The 25156-nt window shown below is 32.3% G+C and overlaps 1 protein-coding gene across 1 annotated transcript in view; it reads right to left on the reverse strand.

The window, feature by feature from the left end:
- Positions 1-25156, reverse strand: part of LOC144848875 (uncharacterized) — a 61302-nt gene that overhangs the window by 11426 nt on the left and 24720 nt on the right. The window contains exons 14-34 of the mRNA XM_078705825.1: positions 24916-25119; positions 24276-24352; positions 24069-24179; positions 23387-23554; positions 22834-22974; positions 21432-21513; positions 21113-21252; positions 16264-16477; positions 15339-15468; positions 12772-12828; positions 12181-12243; positions 10347-10425; positions 10135-10237; positions 8625-9036; positions 8284-8347; positions 7807-7970; positions 7226-7353; positions 5987-6082; positions 5312-5408; positions 4847-4978; positions 3660-3729 (exon numbers count right to left, since the gene is read on the reverse strand). Of these exons, the coding sequence (XP_078561951.1) occupies positions 3660-3729; positions 4847-4978; positions 5312-5408; positions 5987-6082; positions 7226-7353; positions 7807-7970; positions 8284-8347; positions 8625-9036; positions 10135-10237; positions 10347-10425; positions 12181-12243; positions 12772-12828; positions 15339-15468; positions 16264-16477; positions 21113-21252; positions 21432-21513; positions 22834-22974; positions 23387-23554; positions 24069-24179; positions 24276-24352; positions 24916-25119 (2732 nt within the window). The remainder of the gene's footprint in view (positions 1-3659; positions 3730-4846; positions 4979-5311; positions 5409-5986; positions 6083-7225; positions 7354-7806; positions 7971-8283; positions 8348-8624; positions 9037-10134; positions 10238-10346; positions 10426-12180; positions 12244-12771; positions 12829-15338; positions 15469-16263; positions 16478-21112; positions 21253-21431; positions 21514-22833; positions 22975-23386; positions 23555-24068; positions 24180-24275; positions 24353-24915; positions 25120-25156) is intronic.

Below are 25156 nucleotides of genomic sequence, written 5' to 3' on the forward strand. Positions count from 1 at the left end.
GCACTCCGGTAACTGTCCAGTCGATAGTGATTTGTTGTATATTGATGTCAATGGAGTTGCAACAATTTCTTTAAGTTCCTTCAGTACTCTTGGATGCACGTCGTCTGGTCCAGCTGATTTATTTGAGTTAATCTGCTGAAGGCATGAAAGCACTTCCTCCTTTGTCACTTCAATTGAATCCAAATGGTCATCCACGTCAACTCTTGGTGTAACTTCTGGCAATGACTCGAGGTCTTCATTTGTGAATACACTTGTGAAAAATGCGTTGAAAATTTCAGCTTTATGCTGATTGTCATCAGCCATATTACCCTTTCCATCCTTCACCAATCCAATAGATTGAGATGTTTTGGTTTTCTCTCTTACATATTTCCAGAAACTTTTAGGATTAGTTTTTACTTCATTGCATATTTTCCGCTCAAGTGCAATCTTTGCTGCCCTTTTTTCACCTGTTACTATATTTCTTGCCTTTTTGTAACTGTCATAATCTTTCTGTTGTCTAGACCTTGTAAACTTTTTCCATGCATTGTGTTTCATTTTAATTTTCCTCTGAACGTCACCAGTCATCCAGATAGGTTTATTTTCTTTTTTTATGTTTGACTTGGGAATACAGATCTGAACAGCATTTCTTATTGATTGATTTAAAGCTTCACAGGCCTCTTCAACATTTGTATTTTCAAATTGGTAGTCCACCTCAGTAATCAATTCTTTCATTTTAATATAGTCACCCTTGTTGAAATTTAGCTTGTATTCCATTTTCTCTTGTATTTTAGTTACACAGTCATATGAAAACAAGATTGTTACGTGGTCGCTTTTTCCTAATGGTGGACCTATCTCAATATCACTTATTTTGGTTTCATCCATGGTGATTACTAAGTCGAGTATGTTAGGTGTTTGACCATCTCGAAATCGTGTTGGTTGCTGTATACACTGGCATAGAAAATTATCTCTAAGGCATTCTATAAACCGATTACTTTTATGTGTTTCATTTTTATTAGTACTCCAAGAAATCCAATCAATTTCAGGAAAATTGAAATCTCCTAACATGATTAAATCAGAAATACCATTTAGTTCACTTGCTTTGTCGATAGCAGATAGTAACGCTTGATTATTTTCGTCAATACTGTTAGGACTTCTGTAAATACATCCGCATAATAGTTGTTGCCTTTTATTTGTTTCAATTTTGATCCATAGTGCTTCCACAAAATTTAAATTCAGTAACTCGTTACAGATACTGGCATTCAGCTCTTCCTTCGCAAAAATAACCACACCTCTACCACTTCTGCCAGAATCAAATTTTGTATATCCCTTGATGCTTAACTCAACTTCCAATATGTCTGTACAAGTTTTGTTATTTACTTCTGTTATTGCAACCACATCAGGTTTCCTTTGATTTGTGACATCACGTAACTCACCTATTTTATTTCTCAGGGCATCTGCATTTGTGTAAAGAAATTTCAACGACTTCTCATAAAAATCAACAATGTCATCGTTTCTTAAACTAGATTTATTCTGCTTTAATCCTTCTATAAAAGCTTTAAATTTTTTCTTGTCCTCTGTACATTTTTTTCTTCTTATAAATTTTTGTTTCACTTTTCTTTCTAAGTTAAAATAATTTTCTTCCAAACAAAAAGATTCTGTATTCGAAAATTCTTTATGCTGATGAACTAGGGCCTCGAAAACGATCAAACGCCAGTTCGCTATCCCGCTTCACAATTTTACCTCTTCTTATAACAAGATCAATCTCACCGTTATCTTTCCTTGTTCTTAGTTCCTGTCTTAATTCATAGTTCATTTGCCTCTCTTTTTTTGATCTATCAGGATTAATATAAATGTTCTTTAGAAATGCGTGATCCGTGCTTCTAAGTTTTTTTGCATTTACCATCACTTCCCTTTTACTTTTCAGGCTATCCAAAGAAACTCTTACCATTCTACACCCGTCTTCCGTGTATTTCCCAAGCCTGATCACTTCTGTTATTTCAACTCCCTCTATCTCCAGACACTCTTTGAATAATTTTTCAATAGCAACCCTGTCTTCCTTCAGTCTCTGTTGAGAACTTTGGTTATCAGATTCAGGTAGATTTTCAATCACAATATTTAATTTACGAGATTCTCTATCTCTATATTCTTCAATGCCTTCCTGAACACTCTCCTTAATTTTCCCATCCATTTGATCATAGCTCTCTTTTAATTCTATCAAATTATTTCTTGTGTCGACCTGGATTTTTTCAATGACTTCAATGTTTTTATTGGTTATTGATGCTCTAAGCGCCTGATCTTTTTGCGTTTTTTCCATAATATTTAATCTCACATTCATATTTTCCTGCAATTCATTTATCTCCGCAATTTTCTTCAACAAAGGTAACTGCACAAGGCATGTATCACATGACCATAAAAAATTCTTTATTTCGCTGTCAGAGAGGAGAGCATACATTTTATTTGAGAGTTTTGAACATTTCAGGCAGAAACACCTCTTACAAATGTCACAATTAATGCCCTTATCCTTATCGCCTATGATGGTTTTACAGATAGCACAAGCTCCCCCAACTGACTGTGGAGTTGCTTCCTGTTCAGGTTGGCTAGGCCTAGGCCTAGCATCTGTAGGCCTAAATCTAGGTTCCAGTTCCATATCCTTTCTATCCTTAGCCTTCCCTCTAGTAGTAGGCCTACCTTCAGCCATGGTTGTTAAGTTCAAGGAACACTAGGCCTAGCCCTAACACACTGCCTCCAGGACTCTATGTTCCTCTGTATGGATACTGTAGGCTTCAATTGGGTCCAGTTGACTTACCCCGACTTAGCAAAGACGCCTCCAGAATATCGCAAAATATATCCTTTTTGATACAAATTTCTTGATACTAGTACATATTATCAGTTAATATATCATATCATCCACTTTGATGAAACAAATTATATCCTGATTTCAAAGATTTTAGCAGATTTAATTCATGTGGTTCAGAGCAAAATAAAACAACATATAGCCATATTGAATAGCGCCACCAAAAATAAAGAACTAAAATACAGTACATATATAATATTGATTTTGTCAATATTATTGTTGATATATTTTAAGTAAACATAACATAGTGCTGTAATGTATTAGAAAATAATTGTGTACTGTGAATATTGTCAATAGCTTTAAAGGATCATGTCAACATTATTCTACTGCTAGTAACCAAACTTTTTCTGCAATAAAGCATTGGTTTTAGTTTTAATGTAGAAGTTTATGAGGTAGCCACTGTAATAAACAGTGTGTTTGATTACCAACAAATCTTGCTAAATAATTGCATAAACATTTTACAAGAGTAAATCAAAAGGTAGTTACTGCAGTAGAATGATTTTGACATGGTCAAACGGAAAAAAAATAATGTTCAATTATAAATATGATTTCTATAATGTAAAGCAATAATAAAACAAAACTACTAGATATTTAATATTATAGTGTCATATATAGTTTAATAGGAATATTGTTATGTTAATTTTAGATACAATTTGGTGTACTGAATATATTGTCTTGTCAAATATATTTTTATTTTATTATCAAAAATAAATATATACAACACATAATACATTCTAAATATAAAATAATATAATAATAGTAAATAAAAAATACAACTGAACGCAAAACACATGCAAACAATGTAAGGGTAAAAACAAGGTATTACCTAGGCCTGTGACGAGGTATGAGGCCTATTACATTATCACCTGCGAAAAGGTCAAGAGTAGGTGCTGAGGCTGCAAGGTCAAAGGTTAATAAGGGTCAAAATACAGTGGAAACATCATGCAAATGTGCATTGAAACTTTATATGAAAATTTTCTTGATTATTAAAGGTTTAATAAATTTCTTATTCTATCATAATTTTAAAAGTTAACAATTAATAATAACTTCTCAAAAACAAACAATGCAAAATACTCTTTTTAAAAAAATATGTTTTATATACAAATTCTGGAGAAAATTACTGACAATCTATACTGTTTATAATCCTTTACAAATTACCCATAATCATTATAAGCATTCAAGTAACTTAACTTTAAAAAGCAGATTTAAAAAAAAAAATAATATGCATATACTTATATTTCATCATAAAAGAAAACAAAAGAATAAAGTTTGACTGTAGATCTGGACAACTACATTCTTATATAGAAAGAATCACATAACATTACTGTACAATTATACCAACAACATGACCTTATCAACAATGTTTTAACCTTCATATCAAATAGTAAAACCCTTTATTTATGTACAGTATTTTTAAGTACAGTAAACTGCTTACAGACAGAGACAAGATGACATGGAGAGAAAACGACAGAGTGGAAAGTATTCATTTTATTTTATTCCATAAACTTTCCACAAAACAAATACACATTTCACACCATAATGTAAGATAAAAACATATATTTTTTATAGTAAAAAATACTGGAAAGGTAAATGGTTAGGTGTATCTATTTGTATAAACAATTTTCTTGACTTGAATAAAAAGAATCTGATTATTAAAGGTAATCATTTCTCGATTTGAATATTTAGCGTGGCAAACTAGCATATATCAGCATAGTGAGTATTGCCTATAAATAAATAATACTGTATATGACCGAGTATAACTCCATGCTTCTGTATAATCTCACTAACTAACTAACCACTTATCTCCAAATTTCGTATCCATGCCCCATGGGACTATACTTGGTTCTATACAGTAATTGTTTATAAAATTATCATTTGAAAATGTAGCGGGGCACTTTTTATTTCTGTACTGCAAAGCAAGACTTGTTTTTAACCGATAGCACATTCCTGTAGCTCAATAAAAAGCAAAGGAAAAGTCATGGTTAAATATAATAAAATAACGATCTAAATTACCTTTTCTTTCAACTGGTGGTGGCGGTGCGATCCTCGTTGGCGTGTGAGCCGCAGAGTCTGGCAAGGTAGCTGACCGTTTTTTGGCAGGTATTAAATGTTCCTCATCATCAGGTGTGCTGACTGATCCAGGGTCTAAAGAACGAAGAAAAATAATAATGGTAATCTTAAAGATAAATTTCCCCCAAAAAAATTTTTTTTCCAATTTTTTTTTAACTATGCCATTTTAATGTCACATAATAATTATTCACTTTGACCAAAAACTGGATCGAAAAAAAAAATTTATTAACTGGAATTGCATTTTCTCGAGAACTACTTGTCCAAAAAACTTCATTTTTGTACAAGAGGCAAGAGTTATAATTTGTGATTTGTAATTTTAAAACATAATTTGATTTAATCATAATTATTCAGCCACTGTTGTGGCTTGTCTACCTGGGCACTAACACTAAGTATAAGCTAATATCTGACCTGAGAACTTGCGAGGTCTGGTTGGATCGGATGATACAATACATGTCTGTCCATCTGGGGCTAACTTTAAAGGTATTGGCTGAACAATTTTGCTTTCCTATAAAAAAAAATGATAGTTTGTTATTGTTAGTCTTAGAAAAGAAGGATACACATAACAAAATCAGCAGACAAATTAACACAAAAAAGAAAAGGCATATAGCATATAGTGAAGAACAAAGGAAAAGTAAGTGTGGTAAGCGGTGAAGGGGCAAAACCTTGCCTACCAAGGCCCCATGGTTCAAATTATAGTTCCCAATACCAGGAATTTTCAGATCTCCAAACAGTACCTCTAAAAAGCGTTAAATAATCTTGGAAATGTAGAAAAAGAAATCTAGACAAGCGTAAGCTTAATAACGCAATATATTATTTTTTGGCCACTTTTTGAAAATAAAAAGATATAGACATTTCTATGGCCATTTAATGTTAGTTAATAGAAAAATGTTTACTGTAACTAAACAAAAAAGAAACCAAAGTTTTGAAAATGTAAGATAAAAGATTTTTAGTTAATTAATAGCGAAATCAACCTTTAAATATAAAAATATTTGAAAACTAAAATCAAGCAGAACAATATTAGTAATATTATAAAAATATAAGCATTTTATTAATTTATGCTAATTTATGTTGATTTATGCTTACTGGATCAGGTGAAATAGAAGCAAAATCAAAGTTGGCCGGACCTTCGGAGGACGGTGATGGACCGGAGAATGGTGAATCTGAAAACTTTGCCCAATTCTGTGCGACGTAAAACAAATGAATGCAAAAAATAGCCAAAAATGAACATAACAAAATATTATTGGTTAAAACTATATAAATTCATTTACATAATCAATGTTAGCATTAAAAAACATACTTTTTTAAAATTTAAATCATTTATTTGATACATTGTTGCCGAGCTAAACCAATTATATGTGCAAAGTAACGGTATTGGTACCATAAATGATAGAATATCACCCCATAGCAAAACGGAGTTTACAGATAGTGGGACACACACCATACAAAACTCTGGTGATGCCCCACCCCGGTGTCTGTAATCCCTGAATTTTGTAAAGCAAAGGTATTGGTTGGCTATACATGGTTAAATCCCATTATTTCTTGGTTAGTCTAACACTTTGTAAAAACCAACACAACGTTAATTTAAGCACCACCACAATAAACAACTGCTTACTCTATCATTGCTGGTACCTTAACTGCCCCAAATGTAGTTTAGGCATTAACACATTTTTTTTTTCAAAGCAGTGTTTTTAAAGCAAAATTAGGCCAGTTTAGTATACTTAAATGTGCCCCAATGCATTTGACTGTTGGAGACCCAATACCAGGCACCTTTGGGCTGGCCAAAAATGGATGCATTTTCAATAGTCGACTGTAGTAACAATAATACTAATGAAATGTAAAATGAAACAAAATATTTAAAATGTATAAAAACCAACCAACTAAACAGTTCAAACCTTTCAATTAAAGACCACATGATAACAGAACAATAATATTCGAATGAGTTCATACATGCTGGTAAAAATATAAAATGTTTTTTAAACGAGCTCACAGCACACAATTCAAGGTATGTTGAATATTGTGTGCTGTAAGCTTGTTTAAAAAACATTTTAGAACAAAAATAATTTTAAGAATAGCCAAAATTGTCACAGTCTCAATTTTCATTTCTAATCATGTAAATTTAAAAATGAATAGGCCAACTGAAATCATAATCATATTCCTTATTGCAACTTGATTTGACAAATCAAAATGTATTTTTTTAACCCCTGATATTAATGAAGTATTTAATTGAATGGCAATAAATAAGAACCAATTTTGTTAATTCAAAGTAATAACTCTAAGTTAATGAAAACCTTTGTAATAAAAAGTTAAAATGTTATATTATACCTCCCCTCCTTTCACTTTAGATTTTGGAGACATCTCCGCTATCCCAGACGGTGTCACACTCCTGTTCATAACATCTGGCGGTGGTGGCGCTTTCTTTTTCGTTGGTGCTGTACTAATTATTGTATCACCTTTGAAATAGAACAATTATCGAATTATAAAGGACAACTGTAAAATATCGCAGTGTTGTATCTCCATACACAAATCCTGTATGTAGGATCTCATGTGTATCACATGTCCAGCCTGTATCATGGAAGGTTGAAGGACAACTGTAAAATATACATAGTGCTGTATCTCCATGTGACAATATTTGTGCAGTATCACCTGTAATACAGGATTTCATGTGTATCACACGTGAAACCTTGTTAAGTTTATGTTAGGGTCTATGATTCAGCATCACATGTTTCTGACATGTGATGCTGTATTATGATGATGATGGACAAATTCAGATACAGTATAGAAAATTAACTGAAAATATACAATAACAACATATAGTTAAATACATTTTTTTTTCTTATGATGTATTTTACATATAAAAAGGTTTTTTTTAATGGATTCAAACATTTAACTGTGTTTATATTCACCTTCCTGTACGTCTGTTGACGAGACGTCATTTAATTTTGGCACTAAACATGGAGGTAATACATCTGGTAATTCGTATTTATGTTTTCTTAAAACAGACAAATGCATTGCGGTGCAAAATTCTTCAAGGCAAAGAGCGCCATCCTTGTTTACATCTGAAAGTTGCCTGCAAACGAAAACATTATAAGACTATATGTAGATATTGTTAGTTAGTAAACAGATTCAGACTTCAGTTAAAATTCTTCTATTAAAGCTAACCATGATAGGAATCTACGATTGCTCATTTTTTGCTTAAAAAACTCTCCTTTTTAAAAAAATTGTATTTTCTGCCATTTAAATTTGTTAAGCATGTTGAGACATTATGGGCCTAAATTATTATTATGGTTATGCCATAGCAAAAGTCTACAGTACAAAAGGATTTGAAATCAGAAAACTTAATCCTTAAATGTACTGTATTGAAATAAACTTGATAATCTTACCATATTTTAGAAAGCTCTGTTGTAGGTAGTTTTGATTTTTCAAAAAACTGTTTGGCTTCGTTCCCTAAAAAATTGTAAACGGAATTAGTACTGTATCTTGTGAGAATGATTAGTAAGAGAGGTTAGTATGGCTTTATCAGGGCACTATCAGAAAAATATTATTTTAAATAATGCCAAACCAAACTGCTATAGTAACTAGGATTGTTTTACAAATTTCTACCACAAATATTTGTTCTTATAGCCTCTATTTATACAATAATAATATTATTAGCAAATATTAAGTTGTTTGTGTATATTTTTATAATAATTGTAAAACTATTCAAGAATTGTAAAAATTGTACCTTGAATAATTCTTGTTACATCTGGTTGAAGTGTTTTAAACTGTTCCGTATAATAAAGCCTTTGCTCATCAGAAATCAGCCACACATTTTCTTGCCCATTCTGTTCATCCGCGTCTTTGACCCCATCCGACCTTTCTGACACAATACCCTGACCATGACCGAAATCCGGTTTCGGTGGAAAAACACTTTCATTCGCTTCAGATGTCTCAGACTTACTCGGGGGATGGGTAAAATTAGCCCAGCCCGAGTCGGATCGTATCGGTATACTAGCCTGGCGATCAACTGCCTTTCGATGGCCAGGTGCAGGTACGCTGTGCATACGGTCCATGGTTTTACTACGCGGCGACATCATTTTTGATTCATCTGAAAGAGGTGGTGTACTGGATGGGGAATTTTCAGATGAGCCAGAACCCTACAGTAAAAGGAAACTCATGAGTTTGACATAATCAGACAGATGGGGGAAATATAATTTACTAGAAAAGATACATGCCCTATTTGCATAACAAACTAGAAGGGCACTTAAACCTCCGCCTAGCCATATGAAAATGTAATGACATGTTCTCATACAGCTATGAAACCATCCTTTAAAATCTTATGAAAATCAGGCAATAACTTTTTGAGTAATCCTGCTAACTAACAAATATAGAAAGAAAGAAACAAACAAACACGATTGACCACATAACATCTAGCCATTCTGGCAGAGTAACAAACGCATTAACAATTTATGTGCTAACAAGTAGGATTTCAGGTGCCATTTTGGCCGCTATCTTGTATCCAATATAATTTTCAATTATAGTTTAAAACATTCTCAGTACAATTCTATTCATTTTGATATCCCATGTTTGATGTGTGCAATGGTAAACAAACGCTCTTATAATAGGGAGGTTTCGCAACTCTACGAATGCGATAACAAAAACATAAACACGCGTATTCGTTTTTGTAATCCAGTAAAAATCTGTCAAAATATGACTACGGTGAATTTGAACAAAGCGCAGGTATGTGTTGCTTGGCAGCCTAGGCCTAGCATAAGATCAAAGCGAGTGAAGACTTTAAAAATGCTATTTATCAAAATTGACCTGGTATTTTTAGTAAATTACTTTTTGTAAATTACTTTAAATAAATCTATAATTAAATTATAATCATGAATCAGTCCTGATTCAAATGCAAAATGTGCAAAATAGATAAAAAACTATAGTCGTTTTGTAGTTACGAATATGACTGGTGATATTCGTCAACATAATACGCTTTACGAATATGAAATGACGATCACCTCAAAAGTTTCACAAATGTGTGACGTATCCTTTTTTGTTATCATATTCGTATTGTTGGCGAAACCTCCCTAATATAGATTAATTGGATCTTTCATTTTGCGAATAAAGTGCATACATTGTGTTTTTAAGGGATATCCGTACTTGTCAGGTGACAGACAGCTGAGCATTTGTCAATGTAATTATACTTAATTATGTAGAATATATGTATTATATAACTAGGTCACAAGATTACTACGTACTGTTGTTGCAGGTATTCTTGGCTGTAAAAGTCCTCCCAAACCTCCGCTACTGGCGTTTCGTACATGACTTTTACTCGGAGGGGCTGGCAGCTGCCCTGGTTGTCTAAAAGAACATTTAAAAGGAAAACAAATAAGAAAAACAAAATGAAAATAATATTATTAATGATTAATTTGACTGAAATTTATGAAAAAAAGAAAAATGGAAATAGTACCTATTTTGTGATTTATCTGGATCAAATTCTGATCCATGATCTGTAAATGCAGGATTCACAAACTCCATTTGTCTTATTTCTACATAGGAGAATGAACAAATCAATATTAGTAATAAATGTAATATACTGTATCTAATCAAGGAGAAATAATGTTTCCATGATCTAAAGCTCTTTCTATGTGTGATGTGCCCAAATATGGTAGTAATATGATATCATCATGACATGTCTATATGGGCACATGTCTATATGGCATGTCTATATGGGCACATCACATTTTGTTGTCAAATAAAGTTTGATAGTGTAGATAGACAATACAGTATAAATAACCTCTCATTTGGAACACTTCTATCCATGGGACACTTTCTCATAAAATGGACAATATATGTTTTACAACAATGGTCAACCACTATTCAGAAGAGACAATATTAAGGGGACACTTTGTTCTTTGGTACAAAGGGTACTTTTCTTCTCTATAATAACTGTTTTTTATTTTAGTCGTTCATTTCATTGTTTACATTATGTTATTTTGAACATTGTAAAAATAGTATAATAATATATAAATATATATAATATTATATATATAATATTCTTATCAGTTATGTTAAGCATTTCTTTAAGGGAAGTTATTAGGCCAATCCTAGGGTTTAATCTCTCATGCCTATTGGTTGACCCCTCAATGCTACAAATGACCCTCATGCCTTTGGGCATTTCAAAGGAAGTGGTTAAAACATTTCAAACTGTGGCAATTTTTTCAGTATAAATTACAGACTCTCCTAGTTATAAAGTTTCAGTTAAAGAGCCCGTTTACACAACACACTAAACCAACATGAATTAGGATTTTACATTTATACTGTATTTCTTTTAAATACTGTAACTGGAAATTTCATTATATTGCAGGCTATTTAAAATGGATGGCTGAAGGCTAAAGGTCAGGGTAAGGTCATGCCAAATACATAGTAAAATTTTAAAATATGAGTATACCATATTTATATACTTTCCCTGATGTTATAAACATTATCTTTTTTAAAGTGAACTGTAAGTATTAAAATACAATACTTTTATATATTGCAATGTAACATATGTTGAAGATAAAGTTTGCATTGTGATATCAGTATATTTTGATAACAGTGTTAAACAATAGGGAAATACCTGCTTTGAAAATTAGCATACCATTGTTATAGATCACTGGTATATTTTATTCAATTTATACATAAAAATACAATATAAATATACTGGTAATAATAAATATCACAAATAAAATTTAGCAGCAGAAAAAAAAATTTTTTTTCAGCTGAATTGTGTACTTTTTATGATTGCAAAAAAAGGTTCTGTAACATTTTACTTCTAATCTCTATTTTTTAAAATCTGAATACTGAGGAGATAATAAAGGATTGGTAATATAGCCTTTTTGAATCCATTTATTTTAATCATATAGTGTTGTCCATAGCCCAAAACAACCCTACATTTTGACCTGACCTGACCCTTGACCCCATTTCATAATTCTGTATCTGCCACATGTAATTGTATCCATGTTAGTGGATAAGGTAGTCACATTTACTAGCGTCTGTAAGTCTGCAAATATTCGTTAACATTATTAATATAAATGTTATTTTTCTTAAACTTATTAAAAATGCATGTACCTTTGATTTAGAATTTTAAAACAGATTAAAGCTCTGTCTACACTATCAAATATTTTGCTAAAAAAGGTGTGATGTGCTCAAATATGGTAGTGGTATTCCCAAACATGGTAGTGATATGACATCATCATGTCTATATATGGGCACATCACATAACATTTGATAGTTTGGACAGAGCTTTAGATGGCTCTTCTTACCATTTACTTGCTGTACAGGTTTGTCTTCTGTTGTCAGAACTTTGCTATCTTTTTTAGCTTGACCTAAAAAAACAATAAAGAATTTTTACACCAACAGTTTTCTCCCAATATAGAATCAATTCCAGACATTTAAGCGAGGGCTACTGAATCCATATTGAAGCCCATGGGCTTCTTTTACCAAGATGGACTTTTTTTTTTGAGATGGGTTTTTTTTTTCGAGATTACTTTTACAAACCAAGAAGCAGCTTATTTTCAAGATACTGTAGGCTTTTCTTCTTTTCAAGATGGGCTTATTTCGAAAAAAAAAAGCCCAAGGGGCCTGTTTTCAAGGTTTTACAGTACAGTAATTATATGTACAGTAATCTAATTTAAATACAAAAATGTGAAATATATTGTGCTATACTAAAATGCTATTGTTTTATATGTTATACTCTCCTACTTTTTATACCAGTTGGGACCTTGCTGGTAAAACCAGGTTTGGGGAACACTGGTATAACAGTGTTCTTTAAAGTAGTATTCTTCCTGAATCAATTGAATATTTATACTGTATGTTGAATATAAAGGCAGAAATAGATGCTTCATCTAAAATACCTTGATCTACAATATTGCTTCTTGTTGTTGCAAATTTTGGCAAGGGAACTTCAATACCTACAGGTAAAAAAAGAAAATCAAAAGCATATGAATTATTATATCAAGTCAAGAATAGGAATATTTCATTGGAGGTCAAGGCGGGAAATCCAGCGATTGCTTTCTATATTCATTATACAGAGTCAGTATAAATAAGCAAAAGTTATAGGGCACTAAACAGTAATAATATTTTATTTACATGTTTATGTGGGTTGAAGTAGCTAGTCTAAGGAAACAGGCTGGTTTTACAATCCTAACAGTTGGTAGCCAGTACCAGGTGGTATCATAATAATAGTAGCTTACATTATATAAATAGCAATTCCCTTTCTAGATTTTTTTTTCTTTATGTACTGTAGCAAAATGCTTGCAAACAATCAAGACTTTGTTTGTATTTAAGTATGTACTTATTAAAAGTTTATTTGCTTGGTAATGTTTACAATTCTCAAGTTACACTATCTTTGAAATGTTTGTTTGCAAATAATGTAGCTCTGCTGTATATACACAATGCCTTCTGATCTTCAGGAAAATCGATTGGTGACATCATAAATTAAAATCTCAAGTCATCTTCAATATAACCAATAATAAATATACCCTCCTGCATTTTGCCAAGTACTTTCGCTCAGTTTCTGAGCGCTTAACTTAATTTTGCAGAAATAGAAGGGGTTTCTTTTTATACTGTTGTAATAACTTTAGCTCTGTCTACATTATCAAACTAGTTTGTCAAAAAAGTGTGATGTGCCTAAATATGATTGTGATATGCCCAATGGTAGTGATATGACATCATGTCTATTATAATTGGGCACATCACATTTTTTTGTCACATAAAGTTTGATAGTGTAGACAGAGCTTTAGACAGCACTGACAAGTGAAAGGTAAATGGATTATAGTATGTCATATTATGACAACTGCTAAAGAGAAAGCACTTCAGTTATCTAAAATTTCATGGAAATTCCAGGCAATTTTTATTATGACAAAAACAATAAATATAGAACTATAGAAATATTTAATAACTTCCGATGTGCACCCCTGCAGAAAATGGTTTCACTTTAGTCTTGTGATTTATGATGTACATTACACGAGGAAGTCATTAAGTTTAACATGAATGACTGTGAAGACTCACTTCTTATGCACCTTTCACATTAACATTAAGTATGGTCAGAACTCACTATCATTTATCCATTTTCCATATTTTAAAACCATTTTGAATCACTGTGACTTAACCACTTCTTATGTATCTTACAATTAACATTTATGCTAAAGTATGATCAGAAAAATTATCATTTATCCACTTTTTAAACCCATTTTGAATGACTGTAAATTAACCACGTTTTTATGCACCTTTTAATATTAATCAAATTACTTAATTACTTTTTTCAATGTTTTAACCATCATGTAACATTCTGTTGTACAAGACAGATCATAAAAGAAGATCATACGGTAAAAAGGTTATTAGGGTGCACTGTCCCTTAGAAGCTAAACACCATCAAATAGGTTTAAATTCAACAGTAACTTTAAGCAATTATAAATGTAATCATTTATTTAAGAAAATATTTTGACCTTCTTGAGTTAATAAATCTGACTACAGTATAAAGCAAAATCATTATAAAAAAAACAATTTGAGATTATTACTATTTTTTTATTATGTGACATAGCCTGGCCCCATTTATTATATACTTTGTACAATATTTCTGTTTTATATTACTGCACTTTTTTTATAATTAGTCATAATAATTTGCACCAAGGTCAAATTATTTTTAATCAACCATCAAAACCGTTTGTTACTTTTGATTGGTTGATCAAGAGGCTAACCAAGTCATTTAATTAATCCTGTGAATAACTTGATACATGCCAGCTGGAATACAGGGTGAGGCAGGATCAATCACCAAGAAATGCCAATTCATTTGCTTATATATAATATATATATTTTCAAAATACAAAATATACATATACATTTCTTTATAATTCCTCTATAAAATGTTGCAGAAAAGGCTCTAGGTTTTTCCAAAGGGGATACTGTATCAGCTAATTTCAGGGGCGGATCCAAGGGGGGGGGGGGGGGGCCTAGAAAAATTGTAATGCAAAATATAGGACATCAATTTAAGCTCAGCCCTTCATTTCACCATTTTTAGGCCCTGGGGCACCCCTATTTCAATACCGATTCCACCAACTGCAGTTATTAGTGAATGAGAGAATTAATAACGGAACAGCCTAACTCAATTGTGTTTTTTCTGAGCCATTTGCTTTGGACTTTAAAATGGGTAAATTTGTACTGATCGACCTATACACCTGTGATTTTGGATTTTACCTACTTACTTAGTGTGTATACTTTACTTGCCCCTGAAAAAAAGCCTGTCTTATATAATTTGATTATATGAACAAAGTCTCCTCATATAGCGCAAACTTTAGTGGGTGGTTGGCCCATGCAGTATTAAGTCGACTTTTTAAAAGAATTTATAGACCGACAAATCACCACATCAGCTGGAAGAGACTTTCAAGTTTCACAATAGATAAAAATGAAATACAGTACTTACCAGAATATAATCCTTCAATTGATGATGGTATTTGATATCCATTTTGCACCATAGCAATCAGTTTAAGAGCGAGGAAAAACTGACTTCTCCCAAAATGGCCAACCCTGTAAGCACCGCATAGTTCAGTTATCTGTCAATCAAATGATAAAACAGTAACATGATATGCTTTTCTTAGCAATTAATGAAAAATTAACAAGCGCCGTTTTCCAATTAGACAACTCAACTATTTCATCATTTTACATACAGTACCTAATTAGACATAGACTACTTTATCTTGCATGCACTGTTACCTGAACTCGCTCCTAGAAATTGGGGTAAATGAGTACCAGGTCAGCCTACTAGTACTAGAGGTATTTTAAAAAAGTAATTTTCAGCTGAAACTATCTATCTTATATTTATTCAATAATAGATTATATCTGCACAAGCAAAAAAAAAAAAAAAAAAAGATTTGATTTTAAAAAAGTAATGGGTAATTAGTATATATTGATTTATGTCGGTTGGGAGTGCAAAAAAGGGTTTTATTTATTTTAATTTTATTTATTACCTCAATTACATTCTAAAACTAAAAGAAAGGATGACATCAATAATCAATACAAAAAAGATATTTGTAAAAAGAAATAATTAATAAAATTAACGCACCAACCACCTAATTGAATTTAAATGATTATAAAATTGCAATTATTTTGCTCTATACCTGTCAAAGCACACGCGACCGAAATGCACTAACATCCCACTGCAGCCCCTGGATTGAAATTTATTTATGAAAGCTAGGCTAGACCAGCTTAACTAATGGCCTAGCCACGCATTCTCATCACAACAAAACATCCTCAAGGTCACGTCATCTTGAGTGAAATATGAACGTTTTATTAACCTCAAACCTTCGTGAATGTACTAGAAAGCGTGTGGCTAAATCAGAGCCACTTACCTTGTTCAAAACCTCCTGGTTTAATTGAGAAGAAACAAATAATTTGTTAACTTGATGGGCCATCAATTTGCCGGAGTTCTCTTGATCGCAGGAGCTGAACCAGTCGGAATAAAATTGCTGCTCAGTTGGCGTAAGTAAACTACCTTCCATATTTATATTTTCCAGAATATCGAACAGATAAATAAATAATCTAAGCAATTTATGCAAATTCCAACTTTATCAACGTTTTTATATAGAAATTAAACAAAATTTCTGCCCCGCCTTTCTATCGAACATATCAACATAGAAGGCAGCCATCTTTAATTGTCACGTGACTTTGCTAGCGCCCTCTTCGGTCATTAACTTTTTCTTTTGGTACATACGTGTACTAACTACTATTAGTAGAGCAGTTAATGACATGAGCTGTGCATTTTATTACCAAAGCATGAAACTTGGCACAAAGTTTCTTTAATGTATATAGATTCAAAATATCGGGGGGTGCCAAGTGTCCAACGTCCGGTATGGCGGCCATCTTGAATTCAAAATGGCCACCATAAAAACAAAAAATATTCATATCTTGGCAACTATACACATTAGAGACTTAATTCTGGTCTCAAATTGTTCACAAACTATATATTTCTATTTGCTCTAATAAAAATGTTCGTCCAAAAATGACCGGAAATGACGTTTCTTTCAGTTTGACCTTTGACCTCGTATTTGTATATCTCTGTAACTAATGGTCATTTTCAATCGATTTTGGTGTCATTTTGTTCAGAATAAATACATTTATATTTGTAGTAATGAAACATTTTCACATAAAATTACCGGAAATACAATTTATGACCTTTGACATTTATTTATTGATTTTTAATTATGTGAATATACTGTATGTGGTTTTTGTTGGTCTTAAATGCACCTAATTTTGAACTTTGACCTGATAGGCGTAATTATATTAAATGATTAATGGACTTAAATTGTATATAGTACATAAAATTGGTAAACATTGTGCTTGGTGGTACCATTAGTTCAATGATGTTGGCACCTTCTGATTCGCTACAAGTTTTAATAGTTTGACAGAGGAAATAACATACATGTTATGGAATACCGTAAAACCTCGAAAAGGTGATAGTATGAGCTTCTTTTCGAGATAGACTGTATTTGATTGTCAAATGAATAGTATGATGATCGTGTTTATATCAATATATTATTAATGACCTTACAAAGAACCCTTTATATTTCAACAATCAAGCCTCAGTTATTCTACAATATATTGTTTTCCAAGTGGTAGGCCTATTTTGATTGCATCTTCTTTTTGTATGCTTCCTCGGTTAATATGGTCCTACCCCTCCTTCTTTGTCTGTAGATGGTCTTATACCCCATTCTTTGTCTGTGGATGGTCTTATACCCCCTTCTTTGTCTGTGGATGGTCTTATACCCCCTTCTTTGTCTGTGGATGGTCTTATACCCCCTTCTGTGTCTGTGGATGGTCTTATACCCCCTTCCTTGTCTGTTGATGGTATTACACCCCTTTCTTTGTCTATTGATGGTATTACACCCCTTTTTTTGTGTGTGGATGGTATTACACCCCTTTCTTTGTGTGTGGATGGTCTTAGACCCCTTTCTTTGTCTGTTGATGGTATTACACCCCTTTCTTTGTCTGTGGATGGTCCTACACCCCTTCTTTCTCTGTGGATGGTCTTATACCCCCTTCTTTGTCGGTGGATGGTCTTATAATCCCTTATTTGTGTGTGGATGGTCTTACACCCACTTCTTTGTCTGTGGGTGGTCTTATGGAGTGAGTGCAGAATCTGTTTGGGCTTTAGCCTATTCTCATTCCTGGTTATTTTTACATTGATGACCGAATAAATATTATTATTATTATTATTATTATTACATCCCCTTCTTTGTCTGTGGATGGTCCGACACCCCCTTCTTTGTCTGTGGATGCTCCTACACCCCCTTCTTTGTCTGTGGATGGTCTTATACCCCCCTTTTTGTCTGTAAGTGGTCCTATACCCTTTCTTTGTCAGTGGATGGTCTTACACCCCCTTCTTTGTCTGTGGACGGTCCTACACCCCCTTCTTTGTCTGTGGATGGTCTTACACTCCTTTATTTGTCTGTGGACGATATTATACCCCCTTCTGTGCCTGTGGATGGTCTTACACCCCTTTCTTTGTGTGTGGATGGTCTTACACTCCTTCTTTGTCTGTGGATGGTCTTACACCCCCTTCTTTCTCTGTGGATGGCCTTACACCCCTTTCTTTGTCTGTGGATGGTCCTACACCCTTCTTTGTCTGTGGATGGTCTTACACCTCCTTCTTTGTCTGTGGATGGTCCTACACCCCCTTCTTTGTCTGTGGATGGTCTTACACCCCCTTCTTTGTCTGTGGGTGGTCTTACACCCCCTTCTTTGTCTGTAGATGGCCTTACACCCCTTTCTTTGTCTGTGGATGGTCTTATACCCCCTTCTTTGTGTGTGGATGGTCTTACACCCCCTTCTTTGTCTGTCGATGGTCTTACACCCCTTTCTTTGTCTGTGGACGGTCTTATACCCCCTTCTTTGTCTGTGGATGGTCTTATACTCCCTTCTTTGTCTGTGGATGGTCTTACACCCCCTTCTTTGTCTGGACCTACTACTTTGGTTGATTAAATCAGACATTGTTTCTTGTATGATTAGGAGACCAAGACCTTCAAAGTGAAAGTCCACAGGTGGATGCCTAAAAAGGTCTTGTACAGAACAGTATATTGTAGGTCCATGTCACTATTTTGAGTATTACTTGAATAATTATATTGAGATGTCTTTTACGAATTGGTTTGGTTCGAATTTTGCTAAAAAATCAATGACTGGAGAAATCGAGGAAAAGGATTCAGATGGTTTACAGCAAAGGCCCATTACCATAAAAATGGAGTACATTTTTTTAGATGCAACGAAAATGAACAAGAACTAACTGAGTTTCTGACTAATGAAAGTAGGTCTACTGCACAAATGCAGGATAAAGTTTGTAGTAAGTACTTTGAAAGACGGTGTTCTCTTAACTCATGAAAAACTTTCCGAACTTGTCTCATATGCAACATCAAAGAATGCTACTTTACATCAAAAATATTTCCAAATGGCATCTAACAACTCAATTCAACTTTTATTTCAGACAATTGTCCATATGGTATAATACATTACAAAAAAAAAAGAAAAGATGAAGGAGAGAGGACCAAAACTTTTATCTAACGATTGACACATCACAGTTTAGCAAACAAGTCGGCATCATAGATGAGCTCATTGATTGCTGTTTCTCAGTGATCTGTCATACTTTACGCCTATCCTATCACATCAAAAGTCAAAAATTCAGAATAATAATTCCTGGTCATTTTTGCATTAAGTGTCATTTATTTCGTTAAAAAAATTAGGTGCATGTAAACCACATACAGTATATTCACATAATTATATATGTCAAAGGTTACAAATTGTATTTCCAGTCATTTTATGTGAAAATGTTTCATTACTACAAATATAAATGTCTCTATTCTGAACAAAATGACACCAAAATCGATTAAAAATGATCAGTAGTTCCTGAGATATACAGATAAGAGGTCAAAGGTCAAACTGGAAGAAACGTCATTTCCGGTCATTTTTTGACGAAACTTTTCATTAGAGCAAATAGAAATATGTGGTTTGTGAACAATTTAACACCAGAATTAAGTCTCTACTGTTTATAGTTGCCAAGATATGAACACTTTTTGTTTTTATGGTGGCCATTTTGAACTCAAGATGGCCGCCATACCGGACGTTGGACACTTGGCACCCCTCGATATTTTGAATCTATATACATCAAAGAAACTTTGTGGCAAGTTTCATGCTTTGGTAATAAAGTGCACAACTTGGCTATTTTTATGGCGTTAACTGCTCTACTATATCGATATATTTTGTATATTAGTAGTTACACTAGTCTTTGGTATATAATATACTCTAGGACGATAAAGATTGACACTAAATAGGTAAACATGCATTTTTCTTACAGAAAACAAAAAAATTAGAAAAGTTTTCATTCTAGAACTAAAGAATAAAGCATTTATACTGTCTTTGACAAAAATTGTATTACTGATCATGACGACTTGTGAAAATATTATCTTATAATTCTAGAAAAAAAAATGTTTATATATTTATTGTTGATCATTACAGTCCTAGTATAAATTAAAAGAATACAAATAAGCAAAGTGTTTATACTTTATTAAATTATCTGCACATCTGAATATATAAATTCATCAATTAATAATTTCATCATGAATATATACATATTAAATATCAACTATTATAACATTTATTTATTAAAATTACAGTAATAATTTTCTTCATTTATTTATACAAATATTTTCCTTCAATTTCTTTTCTTTAATACAAATTATGTATGTACAAAAGTCTGGACATTTATTACAAATTAAAACTTTTTTAATAATAAATTTAAACAATTTTGTATAAAATTTGCCTAACTGAAACTGTGTACACTGTCAATATTTCAAATTCTTGGTACTGTCTATCATAAAACAAAATAAAATGTCTGGGCTGGTCTAAAACTCTGTCTACACTATCAAATTTTATGTGACAAAAAAAATGATGTGACATGATGATATTTAGGCATATCACTACCATATTTTGCCGCATCACACTAGTTTGATAGTGTATACAGTAAAACACTATCAAACTAGTTTGACAAAACCCATTTTTTTGTCACATAAAGTTTGATAGTGTAGACAGAGCTTAGGAAAAACCTACAGGGTCTCCCTGTATAAATAGATGGAACATTTAATCTGAGTTTATTGACTTAATATTGTAACTTATTAATCTTAAAATAACATTAAAGTAACACATTCCTTAAATTAAACAGTTTGCAACCATTCAAATACCTCTTCTAAGTAACTATTCATCCAACGTATATTTGCTTTAGTTTGTGATACTGATTTTGAAAACGCATTAGCTGCGGTTCCCTGATCAGGGTTTTCCTTCATAAATTCTTCAAGCTGAATATGAAAAAAAAAACATAAATTAAAGATGTATTGTCCCCTAAAAACATGAAAAATTAAGATAAATAAAATAAGACTTTAAATAGGCTATTTTGCAGTTTACTTTACATTACTCAGGCAGCCAATGTCTCGAAATTTTTAAAAAGAAATCATATCTAAAATAAATATGTAATTACCTCATTTAATTCAAAATCTGTATTGAAATGAGTTGTGACACTTGTAACCATGGAAGCCAAATTAAATATATTATCTCCATATCTGACAAATAAACAATAATATATAGTCAAGCATCTCATTTTTTTTTAGGGCAAATATTTGAAAGATACTTTCTTATCATAATTATTTTTTAAATCCTCATAATCATACATATCATAAATAATATTTTGACACGTCCAATCAGATCACATCATGATTAGTAAGAGCAATAATATCATAATGATCATAATGATGTTGTTTTTGTAGTTTTATTTGAATGTCGTTTCCTGTTTTTATATTTAATTGTCTTTACATTTTTTACATATATGCATATTATTACCTCCGCCAAGGAGGTTATGTTTTCACCCCGTATGTTTGTGTGCGTACGTGTGCGTGCGTGTGTTTGTGTGTGTGTCTGTGAACAGCCTAGAGGCCACAGTTTTTATCCGATTCTCACCAAATTTGGACACAATGATCTATGCCTCAAAAGGGGAAAAGGTCATAGGTCAAGGTCACAACTAACAAAAAACTATTTTACTGCCTAGAGACCACAGTTTTTATCCGATTCTCACCAAACTTAGCCACAATGATCAATGACTCATCATATAATTGTGGTTACATTTTGAAGGGTCAGGGTCAAAGATAAAGGTCCACAAAAAAAAAAAGAAATAAAAAAATAATAAGAAAAAAAAAAAAACCTCAGCAGGACTTGAGCCAGCGATCTCAACTGTGAGAGGCTGGATACATAAACATTACACCAAACTCTCATCCACAACTTTGTAGTGTGCAGTTAGCCTATTTACATTTAGAACTAATAAAAAAAATGTAAAAAAACATATATATATTTTCCGGGGACATTTTATGTAGGGGAATTTTACAGTAGGCGGAGGTTTGTACTCTCGGAGTACCCTCTAGGTTATTATGGATTTTAACCTTTTTAATGTAAAATGTTACGGTTTCAGCCTTTTGGCTATTTGTATCATTGATCATCTTTTTTTGGACAATATTTTATTTTTTTTTTTATTTTAACAATATTTAATGAGGGTGATCCATCCAGCATAAGCTGATCATTAGGGACCCTCAAACAATACAAACAGTAAATACAAAATAAAATATAAAAATACAAAATTAACAAAGATATAAAAAATAAATATACTGTATAATGAAAATTTTTCTAATTTCTTTTGTTTTATGTAAGAAAAATGTATGTTTATCTATGTATCGTTCTAGTGTGTAGCAGTCTTTATTACGTTTTTCTAAAGGCACACACCTCCTAAACTTACCCATCTAAACTAAACTAAAGAAAATCCTATAGTTCTAGAATGAAAAATGTTCTAATTTCTTTTATGTAAAAAAATGTATGTGTGTAGAAGTTTTGATTACGTTTTTCTAAAGAATTCCCAATTTGCTTGAAAGAAATCCCACGCTAATGAGCTTCCTATTGTGTTGCCTGCTACTGAAGATACTACGGATGTAACGTCTTGTGATTTAATCTTATCAGGATCCAAGCAATAATTAAGGTACCTGCAATTATTAGAAAAAAAACCCCATTTTATTAGAGATTACAGAAATGATTATTTTGTATTTGATAATAATAATAAACTTTTATAAAGCAATATTTACATTATTTATTATTATCTCACAGCGCTAAAAGACAAGACAAGAATTATTGAAAAAGGTGAGATTTTAGAAGTGACTTGAATTGCTTAAGAGATTTACATTGACGGATATGGAGTGGTTCCAAACTAATAGTAATGAGTACTGTATATATATATATATTAATATATAAAATATGAGAATATTAAAGAGTCATGTCATTTAACTTTTGATATTTTATTAATTTTATATAAGAAAATATTGTAACAATTCAGCATTTGCTGCCACAACAATTTTAATAAATAAACCTTGAATAATAAGATATATTTTGGCACATTACGTGTTAAGAATCCAAGGTTCTTGACTGCACGCCAAAGCACCAAGCAAGGTAGATCGTTCTGAAGATACAAGCGATGTCTGGAATTGGTTCCAAGCAAAATACCATTCCTCCTGATCACCAGCAGCAATTGCAGTGCAGTACACTGTGTACTTTAAATTAACTGGAATTCTATAACAAAAAAAATAATATTAGTAACATATATCTCACAAGTATGAACTAATCATCAAATGAATTGTTTTGTTTTTGTTTTGTAGATATTGGGATAAAAATCACACCTCATCCACATGCTTTGCTATCTCTCACAAACATGAACTTACCACGTAATTGGAATATTAAATTTTAGCTTTATATGGGGAAAATTCAGTTGTTTTGTAAATAGAGGATAAAAATCCCTAGGTCAGCTAATCAACTGATAAATTACTCAAGGAAGTACTATATGTAAAACAACTAATTATTATATATATAAAAATGTGAGAAGGGTTGGTGAAGGGACTGCACTTTATGTACATTACAGTAGTGAAAACCAACCCTAAAGCTCTGTCTACACTATAAAACTTTATGTGACAAAAAAAATTTGATGTGACCATGGACACGATGACCTCATATCCCTACCATATTTGGGCACATCACACTTTTTTTGTCAAACAAGTTAGATAGTGTAGACAGAGCTTTCACAACTTACACATTATTAGAGGCATTTTGCATCCACTCGGCATACAGATTTATAGCTATGTTCTTGCATTCTTCATTACCATAACCACATGCTAGGCTTAGTGCTGTAGCCTGACTTAATCTAAAAAAGACCAGAAAATAATTAATATCAAGGTTTAAAAGTACAGTAGAATACAGTATGACCTTATTGGTTGAAATAAATATATAAAATACTTACTGTGCCACATGCGGCAGGCCTGCAGCATCCCAGCCAACGTAATCATAAAATGGTGTAACTTGTTTTCCCATATATTTCTAAAAAATGTCCATAAAATGTAATGCATTTTAATGTCAAAGATATTAAAAGGATTAGAAGATGAAATGATACTTTGGGTTATCTACACTATCAAACTAGTTTGACAAAAAAAGTGTGATGTACACAAATATGGTAGTGATATGCTTAAATATGGTAGTAATATGACATCATCATGTCCATATATGGGCACATCACATAAAGTTTGATAGTGTAGGCAGAGCATGTAAAAAGTTAAATGAAAGAATAATTGTTAAAAGAGCCCTAACAAACATTTAAGCTCTGTCTACACTATCAAACTTTGTGTGACAACAAAATGTGATGTGCCTATATATGGATACGATGACATCATATGACTACTATTTGGGCACATCACACCCTTTTTTGTCAAACTAGTTTAAGACAGAAATGATGGTATTCCAAATGCATTTTTAATGCTAAAAAGAAGGACCTTTTGGACCTCAAGAAAATGTTGGTTTAGAGAGTCCACTGTATAAATATATATAAACAAAATTTTTTTATTGTTGTGGCAATTTGTTTAATTAAAACAAGCATAAAAAAGCACCTTAAAATCACCGTAAGCTTTAGAGCGACAGAGCATCAAGTCTATGTATCCCATGACGTCACTAACAGTTGTCCAAGGTATGTAGTCCATCTCGTTAGGTAGGTACTTAGTAAGATCTAAGGCCGTCACCTGACTCAATTCACCTGCTCTTGCTAGGTTAAAGGCATCGTTGATGATGGCAGATCTTGTACTCTGGGGTAAAACCTTTCAAAACAAAAATATGAAAGTAGATATCAAGAAA

This window comes from Antedon bifida, chromosome 7 (genome assembly GCF_963402885.1).
Source record: "Antedon bifida chromosome 7, ecAntBifi1.1, whole genome shotgun sequence".
Classification (NCBI taxonomy): Eukaryota; Metazoa; Echinodermata; class Crinoidea; order Comatulida; family Antedonidae; genus Antedon; species Antedon bifida.